General features: G+C 40.4%; 1 protein-coding gene across 7 annotated transcripts in view; it reads left to right on the top strand.

The window, feature by feature from the left end:
- The window catches only part of C2CD5 (C2 calcium dependent domain containing 5), a 2,654,621-nt gene that overhangs the window by 1,256,108 nt on the left and 1,385,492 nt on the right, over nucleotides 1-13,021 (top strand). For all 7 annotated transcript variants that reach the window (XM_069628452.1, XM_069628454.1, XM_069628457.1 and 4 more), the window contains one exon: nucleotides 1,193-1,333. In XM_069628452.1, coding sequence (XP_069484553.1) covers nucleotides 1,193-1,333 — 141 coding nt within the window. The remainder of the gene's footprint in view (nucleotides 1-1,192; nucleotides 1,334-13,021) is intronic.

The following is a 13,021-nucleotide window of genomic DNA, read 5'->3' as shown; positions in this document are numbered from 1 at the left end:
AGGACAACTGAAATGACTTGCACTCAAAGAGTTGCTGAAAAAACATTCAGGGATTCACAAGTAGTAAAGAGGAGTAAGACCATCCTCAGAACTACTGAGACATCCTGGCAAAAAATCCCAAAGGTTAAGGAATCTCTTGAGAAAGGCTTCGTTTTGTGGAATAATACACATTGAGGTATTTTTATTGTATTAATACCACTTTATCATAGTAGCTTTCCTGGTAGCTAGAACATCATGTTAAATCGAAGGGAAATCCTTGTCTTGTCATTTGATGATGCATCAACAGGCTTTCGTGGTTATACAGTTGCATTCATTACTCATCCCTCCTTTTGCCCCAAGTAATTTTAAGATTTTATCACAATAAATGAGTCGGGCTGCATGTAGTATTCCCAAGCCCATCGTCTGTTGATATAGCTTTACATAAAGTGTAATTGAAGCATATGTGGTTCTCTTGTGAGAAATAAACACTTTAAAGTAGCCATGCAGCTGTCCTAGACATTTGGAATGGGAAATGTCCAAGCTGTGACATAAAAAGATGTCACTGTAGATTGTTTCCTGGTGTGGACGCTATGAAAATGCACATTTTCCTTTGTCATGGCCTCTCAATAGCCCTTTTGATAGGTAGCCCAGCTGCCATTTTTGGAAGTATACACTTTTGGAGCGCCATAGAGTGTTTACCTGTTAGGCTATCCATATAACTTTCAAGCTTATGATCATTCTGTTCTGTGAAGACTGTTGTATAGGGATGTCATTTCTTCCCTAAACCCTGGCTGCTTTAAGACTTTGATTTAATGACACACATGCTGGAGACCTTCCTCTGCAGGTGAGTTGCGTTTAATTTCATACAGTTGTATAGACATGACAGTGGGTTTTGATGATTTCTCAATATGGCGGAGTGAAATAAACTGTTCATTTTTGTAGCTTTAATTGTATTTACTGTTTTAGTCGTTGGACAGTAAGGGTCTCAGCCTTTATTTGAGCCATATAGATATCTCTCATAGAAGTAATGAACTTGATATAGCTGTCAACTGGCCCAGCACCTCAGTTTCCAGCTCAAATTTTCACTGTCAATGTCTAAAAAATCAACGTAGAGCATGAATTGCCCTGTATCAAAGAAAACTTGCATTTAGAATGTATACATGCGTTTTAAAATGTTGCGGTGTAACGAAACGATTATTATTCTCAAATCCAGGAAATATTGGATGAAATCGTAGGTTCTCCTATTCCAGAGCCAAGACATCGTTCTAGACTGTTCCGATCTCAGTCCGAAAGCTCAGATGAGGTTACAGAACTGGACCTCTCACATGGGAAAAAGGATGCATTTGTTTTGGAGGTAAAGTCCTATTACTTGCTTTACTTTTCTGAAAAAGTCAAGAGAAACTCTAACACTTAATTACTATCTATGGCAATAGGTAATATGCTTCTATACATCCTTGTCGACAAAAGATTGTATTCACATTGTAATCCACCAGCGACACAATTGCAAGTTAAAGTTCACACTTACCCTATATAGGAACAATTATTCTTTTCGACACATTTTACAGAGTTCTCCTGTCATTTTCATTTTGTTTTTTTATTAAAATGCTCTTTTGGAAAAATGAATGAAAGAAACATATTTTCATTTAAAATAATAAAAAATATACATGAAGACATTAACATTGTTTACAGTTAAAACCTAGAACAACTTGTCACCACTGACCTTTGTATGAGAGTATACACATTTTTACTGTCTGCCTTCAAAGGGTTAGACTTCAGAAGGAAGTTCAATACAATTGACCTCATACAACTGATGTCAATCTGGGGGTTCATTAAAATCTTGTCTGGAAGTATGCACATAGTTAAAAATGCACATGCCTGCCTCCATCTAGCAATGTAAGGTGGTATTCTGGAGGGTTGGCCACTTATGCACTTGCTTCACAAGTGTATGTCTTTCACCCGAATGAGTGGCGTATTGCCTCCGTTGAACAGTTTTTGGATGTTTCCTTTGATTTCATTTTTTGTTGTTGATTTCTTGTTTGTTGATGTATGCAATGCATTTGTTTGGCCATTGCCACTCTTTTTGGGATAGCCCATGTTTACAAAAGTGATTTGGATGGTCAAAAATTGTCATTCATCATTCAACAATATGGCTTGTAGGATGTGGTCCTTCCTCCTACCGCTTACCTTAAGTGCAGTATGTGTTGGATGACGTGAAAGAGACAAACGGCTAAATTACCAGAACTTGAGAGAATTTATTTTCATTATGGGTATAAACTACTTGATTTTTATCTGAGAATGATATAATGTGCACAATATGAAACAAGTCACAGCAAAGCAACCTGTATTGGAAATGCGTAATACCTTTATTGTAACACCTTCTAGTTGCCTGATATCATAATGACCGTAAGTGTTAACCACCACCATGAGCTGTCTATGTACAATCCTCTATGTCAACAGATGATGCTACCATTGCAATGCATGTGTCATGCACAATATTAAAAACATAACTAGTAACCCAATATTGTTGAATACATATGATCAGTAGTGCCTGGGATGTATCACATTCTTCGCAAAAAATAGTGTGTGAATACTGAGTTAAGCTTGAAGACGACAGAAAAAAAGTTGCCGGGTCTGTTACTGATATGGAGATTTTTTCCCTGTTGTGCTGTTTTACCGCCACCACTGCTGGTTCGAGTTGCAGGAATAAAGGAATACAGGAATAGTATAAACATGTGTTCCTAAAACTAACTTTCCCTACTTTACCCTACCTATAACTAATAACTGAAAACTGAATAATTGCCTTTTTATTTTGTTTAAGATTAATCCCACCTCCCTTATCTGTCTAATCTTCCAGAAAAGATTGCACATCATAAAACTAATTATACGCTCATTATCATGATAAAAAGATAATTAATTATTTACTGTGCCATTGATAAAACACAATTAATAGTTATACAGTACCATTGTGATTCTTTGAAATCTTACAGATTGAGTTGGCCTTATGAAGATAACATAATGCTGGATGACATTGGAAGAAATTCATCTGTCTTTTAATCAATAAAATGGTTCTCTTTCTAATGTGCAATTATACAGGACAAAGCATAACAAAGTGTAACATCTCTTCCGTAGGTTCATTGCAAAACCGGCAACTGGTATACCTAGATTGACCTTGCCGTTTTGAAGTGATGGCTTTTAGTGGTAAACAATTAAAACGTGCTCTGGTAATGAAGCATCTGTCCCAGATCTTGTCAATCCAGATAAGATATTCTTGCAGAGTTTCTGGATTAGAAAAAACAACAAATCTATGATTGAGATTAGTTGAGAGCGCTCGGGCCTTGCATATATCTTTAGTGTAAGAAGTTAAAAGTGCTTTATAGAGTGTCTTCTGTGTGATATCCATCACATGAGGGGTTAACAAAAGTGCTTGTTCGTTAATTCCTGTTAGCCTTTTTTCGATGTGTTGGAACCATGGTACCCTTTCTGTTAATTATTTCTTCAATGATGAACTGTGGTTTGTCCAGATCCTTAGCAAATGCACAAGGGGTTCTAGACACAGATTGTCCTCCAGAAAACTCAGGCCTAACTCGACATGTACCGCATAATTTGAAGCTGATCTCGGGAAATACAAGAGTTTCTTAGCAAAATAATTTACCGTTATTTGAAGATAGCAATATTACAGATGCCCCCATAGCGACGCATAGCAATGCACCATGTTTAGTAGCTGCTTTTGTTTACTAATAATACACTGTAAGAATCATATTAAGTGGATGACATTTGCACGTTGCCATTTTAAACTCTTTTGTGATTGTTTTGTATAACAAGATAAGACAGCAGGTCTGTACAGGCATCCGTCATATCATCATATAATAGCAACATTAAGACAAGCAATATCAGTTATATGAATCAGCAGTCAAGTCATCAGAGACAATGGAGGCTTGTTGAGTTTGAGACATTAGGCATGCTACATACAGTCCCCAGACATTCTTTGGTCTTGCAGAAGGGTGTAAAGTGGCATAGTATTTGGCCTCCACTTCATGAAAATATAGAATATCTTCTTTCCAAAGGTCAGGCTGAGAGGGATGGCCACTATCCATGCCATGGAAATCCTCCTACCCGCAAGGACCAAAAGGAGACCTATGAGATGGCGAACATCTCGAGCAACTTCCTTTGAATATCCCAATAGAGTTACCAGAGGAGAGGGAACAATACATTCACCCACTATCTCACTTATGTTGTCAAAGACCTGGGACCAGAAGTCGTAGATTTGGGGCAGTGCCATGATAAGTGTATCAATGTGGCCCGATAGACACTGCATCGTAGGCATGCCTCGGATGTCTCGTGGGGCAGGGGGGACCTATGCAGGTCAACTGGAGTGAAGTAGAACTGGTGCAAGAATTTGAAGTTTATCACTTTGAAACTACTGTTTAGTGCTACCCCTTTGGTGTGGGCACAACAGTATCGCCACACGGCTTCTGGGATAGGGACACCTAGGAAATCCTCCCATTTCTCACGGGAATAGTCTTCCCAGCCCGTTATGCTGTCTATAACATTTTGGTATAGGCCAGGAACCAATTTCCCTCTACACTAACCAGCCCATGTCGAAGGGGCCGATGGGGGGGGGGGTGGGTGCCAGAGGGAAGGAGGGGAAACCAAGCCTTCAACACATTCCCAAGCCTAAAGTACGTAAACATATTAAGTGCTTAGGTGCCGCCCAAGCGTTTAAACTACTCCATTGTGAGACAGTTACCCCGGGGGAAGGCGTCTTGCCAACAGGAGATGCCTATCTTGGTCATACATTGAGTATAAACCCTTTCACTAGTTAGCAGGATCCTGTGAATAGGCATGACGTGCAAATGGGGAGAATATAGCACATCCTGACGTGTCTTTTTTTCAATTCGCCACCAGGCTTTACACTTGAGCCATGGTACTCGCTCTACCCATACACTGCAGAGGGGTCAATATTATTGCCCCAATGAGTGCAGGCGATGTGAGTGCCCTTTCGCTCTGGACATGTGGTTTGTCAGGGAGTGGTGAATATCAGTAGGACATATATAATGCCTGTACAGCAATATAATAGGTTTCAAAGTCTGGGAGTGCACGCCGACTCCTGTCCAATGGAGCAAACAACGTATTTCAACGTATACATGGTTGCTTACCCTTCCAAATGAACCCTGATACAATGGATTTCACTTCCTTAAAAAAAGACTTAGAAACCTCAATAGGTACATTCAGGAATGTGTACAAAAATCTAGGGAGGATGATCATCTTTACCAGAGAAATACAACCGTACAATGATATTGGGAGATGTTTCCATCTTTCCAATGTTGACCTAACCTGAGCAAGCTTGGCTTTATAATTGTGTTGGTAGAGAATCTCAGGTGACCTCGCCATCTCCACTCCCAAATAACAAGTGCTCTAACATGCCACTGGAAGCCCAGTCTTTCACAATACCTCACTAATCCTTCGGTCACGGGAAACAGCAATGGTTTTGTAGGGTTAATGTTGAGGCCAGAATACCGGCACAACTCTACGACATCCTCCAGAATAGGTGCAAAGTTAATCTTAGGATCAGTGACAAATAAAAATCATGTCGTCAGCATATAGCAAGATCACCAAGCGGTGCATGAACAGACCTACCCTCCTGTGAATGTGTCTAGATCCTATTAATTCAGCCAGAGTTTCTAGGGGAAGGGCAAACAAAAGGGGGTAAAGGGGACACCCCTATCTCGTTCCACGTCCCATCTTATTGGGGTCCGATATACGACCATTCACTTGGAGTCGTGCTACAGGAGACGCATACAACTGGTTTACCAACAAAATAAACTTCTCACCAACCTCCATGCGTTCTAAGCACCTTAAACAGGAAGGACCTCTCCACTGAGTCAAATGCCTTCTCAGCATTATGAAAGGCTGCAACAACAGGGGATTGGTGATCTAGCGTTGAAAGCAGGCCAAACATCCTGTGTAATACATGCAATGTGGACCATCCTGGGATAAATCCCGTCTGATTTGCCCTAACACTCTTAGACATTAACCAAGCAAGCCTAATATTTTGTTATCTAAGTTTATAAAAGAAATCAGCCTTTAAGACGAACATTCCTCGACATCCTTCCCATGCTTCAAAAGTAAAGTAACAACCACTTCCCTTATTGACTCAGGGATACTACATATGTCATAGCTTGCTGATACACATTCAACAGGTAGGGCACCAGAATTGCAGTAAAGGTCTTGTAAAAGTCTGTGGAGTACCCATCTGGGCCAGGTGCATTCCCCGAAGGAAGACCCTTGATGGCACTGTGTACCTCTTGAGCGGAGAGTGGTCAGCCCAGGCAGTCAGGCTCCTCTTGAGTGAACCAGTACAAACCAACCCGATTAAAATAATCATCCATAGCTGTCTGGTGTGTCGAAATCTTAGAATAAAGCGTACTGTAAAATTCCAGCAGAGCCCCAGCGATTTTCATCATCTGTATGTGGTATGGTCCCAGCCTGATTCCTAATTGTGACAACATGGGATCTAGCAGGCTTGACTCTGGCCCTCTCCATATTGGTGAACCGATGCCTGCCTATGTAGAAACTTCACTTCCCTCTCTGCTGTCTGTCTGAACCACTCAAGCTGTTAATTAAATTGCACTAGCAGTGCGGGGTCAGTAAGGAACGCTGAGTCCGACTCAATACCCCTCCGGAGAGATTCGGTATCAGCGAGCTCAGCTCTTATGGTCTTAAGAATCCCTGATTCCTAAGCAATGCTTAACCACAAATTACACACTTGAAGGCTTCACAGAGCATGGAATAAGAGGCCACCGACCCCGCGTTGTCCTGAAAAAAGTTAACAATATTTTCCCAAATTGATTCACTGAACACCACGTCAGTAAAGCTCTCGTTCTTAAAAAATCAATTATTACCACCTCTTATCCTGCCAGGAATAACCACAACCACCACAATGGGAGCATGATCCGACAAAGTATGCACCAAAATATGACATTCAGTTACCCAACCAGCACCCCTCTGTGGGGCCAATATATAATCCTCCAGGAAACAAAGTGACTCCACTTTGTTAGGAAAGGCGCTTCACAGTTAGCCCCAGTTAGGGTGCTAATATTTAGTATGCTGTAGATTAAGTATCAAGTTTTCGATATGCAAGTAATGAAATTCAAAGAAATGTTTGATTCTTGGCAGGAATTGTTTAATTCACATTCCTGTAATATTTGCTGCCAAAGTTTGTCTTTGTAAATCACACAATGAGTTTGCATCTCAAATTGCCCATAATACTCTGGTGCCAATGCATTTCGGATAAAACCTTCATCAGGGCGGTATTATAGCAAAAAACAAATTATATAGCATGACTTATATTTCATCATTGTTAACAGTATATGTATGCACATAACAGCCATTATTTAAAGGTAATTACAAAAGCACATACCAATCCGCGAGCCACGTCCATTTGAAGAGATAATGAACAAAAATAAAACAAAACGGCATCCCAATTAGTTAACTGTAGTAAATGTGCATTTTCTCTCTATCTTTAAACTATATGTGCATGTCCTACCTTGGTCATGCCGAACGCTTGGATCGTGGTGTTGTACGGTAGTACAACAAGATCTACAAGAAAGTTAAACAATAATACTGAGTCATGCTCAAGAACTTCAGTAAGTGAAGCAAGTAAAGCCTAAAAGTTGCTGCTGTACTTACTAAGCATCTGCTGTTCACAAGCCGTGACCGCAGAGTGAGCCGCTTGCAACGCGTTCGCGTTAGTTTACCTTTCGTTTTAAAGGTTACCATGGAGACGTTGCGAGGCGTCGTGGTCCAACTGGAGCATGTACGCCTCGCGCCCCACCCTCGGGCGCGAGCCCGGGGGCGGGGATGTCTCCATGGTGACCGTCGCATTGGGATTCAATGCGCGTGATTGTAATCTCGTGTCTTCGAAGCCTTAAAGGCGCAGTTACTTGTACAGGAAGGGTAATAGAAATGTGTATTCTTTACATGGATCGCAATGATGTATTAAAAACTATGGGTCCGCAACGAACCAGCGACTAAATATGAGGAAGTAGAGCGTATGGAGGAATTAGTTGATCCAGTGTAATCCATCACTAGGACATGTATTGATCGCTATGATGTCCATTTAAGCAATGAGTTCAGAGCGAACCAACGACTAAAATTAAAATGGAAAAATAAAAAATGTGTGAAAGAAGAGCGTTTGGGGAAATGTGTTGATCCAGTGAGGAATGTCACTTGGACGTGCTTGATCCAAAATTATGTTATTTAAGCATTGTGTCCAAAACGAACCAACGAATCAGATTGAAATGTATGGAAGTAGAGCGTGTTTTGTTGATCCAGTGTAAACTACCACTTGTGCGGGGTCATCAAGACTTAATTATGCGCATGTGAAATACATCAGGATAAGCAATCATTGGTGTACCTAAGGTATGAACTGAATCAAATAATTGATCCAAATGTGTGCAAGTAGAGCAACAGTTATATGTCGTGCATTTCACTATTATGAAGAAATCAACCCAGGTATAGTCCAATCATAAAAAATTACGGCAAAAATTGTAAAGTGCAGTTATATAAGGGAGCCATAAAAACAGATGGCTAGGAACAGAAGCTCCACGTTTACATGGAAAAATGTCAATATTCTGTCAATAAAATATAAAGTTAGTTCAGTTCTTCAAAAATAATTTTACAAGAAACACATATAGTTTATTTCTTCATTGAGCCCTCTTGGAGTGAGAGAACTCAGACGGTCTATCCAAAAGGTTTCTCTTTGGTCCATTTTCCTTTGGAAGTTCTCGTGGGTGTCTCTTTTAGAAACCACTTCTAGAATTACAAAGCGGATCTGAGCCAGGTTGTGTTTCCTCTCATCCCAATGTCTTGACACTGCTGAGTTCGAATTGTGATTCCTTATGCATGATCTATGTTCATTCCATCTAATTTTTGCTACTTGCAATGTCTGACCCACATAGTACAGTCCACACGGACACTTGATGGCATAAATGACGTTATTAGAGTCACATGTAGCAAAATCTTTCAATCTGATCGTCTCTCCTGTATGGGGCTGCTTTACTGTTTCTCCTTTCATCACATAGCCACAATTGCTACAATTCAAACAAGGAAATGTTCCAATTCTTTCTGTGAGTTTCTTCTTAAGTGCTGGTTTGGTTTGAACTAGTCTATCTTTTAGGTTTTGACTCCGCTGGTAGGCGAATGTGGGTACTTCCTTAAACAAGTGTTTTACTCTTTGATCACATAATAATGTGTTCCACTGTTTTTTGATAATGCACTTAATGCGGCTGCTTTGACGTGAGTATTTGGACACAAAGACCAGTGGAGGAGCCGACTCTTGCTTAGTCTTTATCTTCAATAAGTCTTCTCTGCTTTGTGCAGCTACTCGTGATTGAGCTGTGTTTATTTCTTCTTCCGAATATCCCCTGTCCAGGAACTTCTTCCCCATCTCTTGGATGGCGATCTTGTAGTCTTCTGGGTCACTTACCAATCTTTTTACCCTGAGCATCTGGCTATATGGAATGTTTTTTATAAGACTCGGTTGATGGAAGCTGAGGCATTGTAATAGATTGTTCCGATCTGTAGGTTTTCGAAAGATGGTGGTCTGATAGCTTATGTTGGTAATCTTAATGTCTACGTCCAGAAAATGGATGTTAGTTAGGGAGTGTTCCTGAGTAAATTGGATGCGGGAATCTATGCTGTTGAGATATGTAAAGAAGTTGTGCAGTTCTTCTTCCGTGTCTTTCCATACTCCAAATATATCATCAATATACCTAATCCAAAGGCCCAATTTGGGGTACCAGTGTTCATTCTGTAATATGTTTTCAAATTCGAATTTGTACATGAATGAGTTAGCATAGGAAGGGGCCATAGTGGCTCCCATGGCTGTCCCAGCCACTTGGAGATAGTAGTTGTCCCTATATCGGAAATACGAGTTGTTGCTAATAAACTCCAGAAGTACCATTATGAATTCTTTCTGAGCTGGTATCTCTTCAGCATTGAGCAGCATCCATTCCACCGCCTCACCCCCTAGATCGTGGGGGATCGATGTGTAGAGACTTTTAACATCAATGGTAAAACAGATGTTATTGCAATTGAATGGAGTTCTGTTCAAGAGTTGTAAAAAATGGGTTGAGTCTTTGATGTATGTATTAGTTTTTTGGATGAGTGGTTGTAAAAAATAATCCACATATTTGCCTAGGGGTTCTAGTATACTGTTTATCCCTGCTACAATAGGTCTCCCAGGGGGTTTGATGAGATCTTTATGCACCTTTGGAAGCGTATAAAAGTGTGGTATTTTCGGGTGTGAATTAATCAAAAATATCTTTGTGTGGTGATTAATCCACTCCAATTCCTCCGCTTTATCTAGTAAAGTATTCAAGTTCTCTTTTATCTCATGTGTTGGATCATGTGTCAATCTGGCATATGTATTGACATCACTCAGTTGTCTCTCACATTCTTCTTCATACTCTTTAGTGTTAAGCAGTACTAGACCTCCTCCTTTATCCGCAGCCCTTATTGTGATTGCTGGATCTCCATATAAGTCACGTATCAGCTTTAGTTCATGAGGTTTCATATTGCGAGGTGACTGACCTTTAAACTTAAGTTTTTCAAAGTCTCTCGTAACTTGTTTTTGGAAGATTTCTATTGAGGGTATACTTATTGGAGAGATGAAGGTACTTTTGTTTCTGAATTCCTTGAGTTCTGCTTCTTCCCTAGCTTCTTGATGGTCCAGTTCGCTAAAAAAACACCTTCAGCTTCATCTTTCTGATTAGTTTATAGAGTTCTATTTTAGACTCAAATAATGTGCTGTCATACGTAGGAACAAAGCTTAGGCCTTTCTGTAGTGTTTCTGTTTCTTTACTGGTCAATACTCTAGATGATAAGTTTATTGCTATGTTCTCTTTTGTTGAAGTCTCGTGTTGGGTTTCCCTTTTGGTCTTTCTCCTCCCCGTCTCGTTCTCTTCTTCCTTTGTCTAAAAAAGAAGACGTGTGCCCCTCGCTGGTGTCTCTTCTGTTGCTCTCGAGGAACCTGAAGTACTTGCCGTGCTGGCTTCTTCTCGGTTCGGGGGTTCCCTGTCTGTATCTGTTCCTGAGCTTGATGTTTCACTTGAATTTGTAGGCTTGGGTTTCCTTAGTGGGGGGCCATATTTGTCTATCCAATTATAGTCTTCATCTTTAAGATAGTCGTAAGTGTCCCTTTTAAATTTGCAGATTTTTTTGGACTCTAATTCTGTTTTGTAATCTGCCAGTTTCTCATTAATATCTTGAAGGATAGAATCAACTTCCTCTCTGTTCAATGTTGTTACCAAATCCTCTTCAATCTCTTGGATTTCTTTACTGAGATCCGTCCAGTTGGACCACGATGCCTCGTACCGTCTCCATGGTAACCTTTAAAATGAAAGGTAAACTAACGCGAGCGCGTTGCAAGCGGCTCACTCTGCGGTCACGGCTTGTGAATAGCAGATGCTTAGTAAGTACAGAAGGAACTATTAGGCTTTACTTGCTTCACTTACTGAAGTTCTTGAGGATGACTCAGTATTATTGTTTAACTTTCTTGTAGATCTTGTTGTACTACCGTACAACACCACGATCCAAGCGTTTGGCATGACCAAGGTAGGACATGCACATATAGTTTAAAGATAGAGAGAAAATGCACATTTACTACAGTTAACTAATTGGGATGCCGTTTTGTTTTATTTTTGTTCATTATCTCTTCAAATGGACGTGGCTCGCGGATTGGTATGTGCTTTTGTAATTACCTTTAAATAATGGCTGTTATGTGCATACATATACGGTTAAGAATGATGAAATATAAGTCATGCTATATAATTTGTTTTTTGCTATAATACCGCCCTGATGAAGGTTTTAATCCGAAATGCATTGGCACCAGAATATTATGGGCAATTTGAGATGCAAACTCATTGTGTGATTTACAAAGACAAACTTTGGCAGCAAATATTACAGGAATGTGAATTAAACAATTCCTGCCAAGAATCAAACAATTCTTTGAATTTCATTACTTGCATATCGAAAACTTGATAATTAATCTACAGCATACTAAATATTAGCAACCTAACTGGGGCTAACTGTGAAGCGCCTTTCCATACAAAGTGGAGCCACTTTGTTTCCTGGAGGTTTTTTGTTCGTTTAGGTCCTAGTGCTACAGGACCGTTTTTTGGATTTGCAGCTCCAGGCGAGAACATTATAAAAGACTGTTCTTTATAGAAAATTCATGATTTTCTTAATCTAAGCAACTACTACAAGACTAAACTTTCAAGTGGTGCCCTCCTCACCCTCTTCATCGCCAATATATAATCCAACATGGATGCAGAATGGTGTACAGTAAATCTAAACGTGCAACCCCTCTCGAGTCGGTGATGCTCTCTCCACACATCAGCAAGTTTACTAGTGATGCAGATGTGCTGGAGCCTATGCGTGGCCTTAGAGGCTGGTCTGGTAACCCGGCACTGATCTATCCAATTCAGGAACTAAAACTGAATTAAAATCTCCTGCCCAAATGACAGTATTGGCCAGGTGCCTCTGAAGGTGCATTCAATAAACTCCAAAGTTTTAAGTGGGTCAATAATTGACAAAAGTGATGCCCTGACCCTGTACCACCCCTGAAAGGGTCATCACCCTCCCTTCTGTATACTTCACCAAATCAGAAAAGCAAAACCCTAGTGTTCCTCATATTGCTATGCAGATTCCCTTTGTGTAGTGTGAGAAAGAAGAGAAATGCCTATGACAGCCCCAGGATTTGGTTAGCTTCATCCGAGGGAGAGAGATGTGTTTCCTGTAACAAATCAATGTCTACCTGATGGCTTTACATATACAGCAACACTTCCCTAGTCTTGGAGGGGCAGTTAAGAACACAGACATTCCGAGTCATGCGGTTAACCCCGCTACTAGCCATGTGGAACGCAAAAAAACAATAAGAATGGCGGTTCTACTCACACAGCCAGACTGAACCATAAGCCGTGTGGAAATCATAAGGGGAATATTGTAATCCGCTCCATTGGGACCCGTAGTGCCAAATGTT

The sequence above is a fragment of the Ambystoma mexicanum genome, chromosome 12 (genome assembly GCF_040938575.1).
Source record: "Ambystoma mexicanum isolate Mex_15411 chromosome 12, UKY_AmexF1_1, whole genome shotgun sequence".
NCBI classification, from domain to species: domain Eukaryota; kingdom Metazoa; phylum Chordata; class Amphibia; order Caudata; family Ambystomatidae; genus Ambystoma; species Ambystoma mexicanum.
Note: the sequence above shows the minus strand (reverse complement) of the source record. Positions and strands in the feature narration are given on the sequence as shown.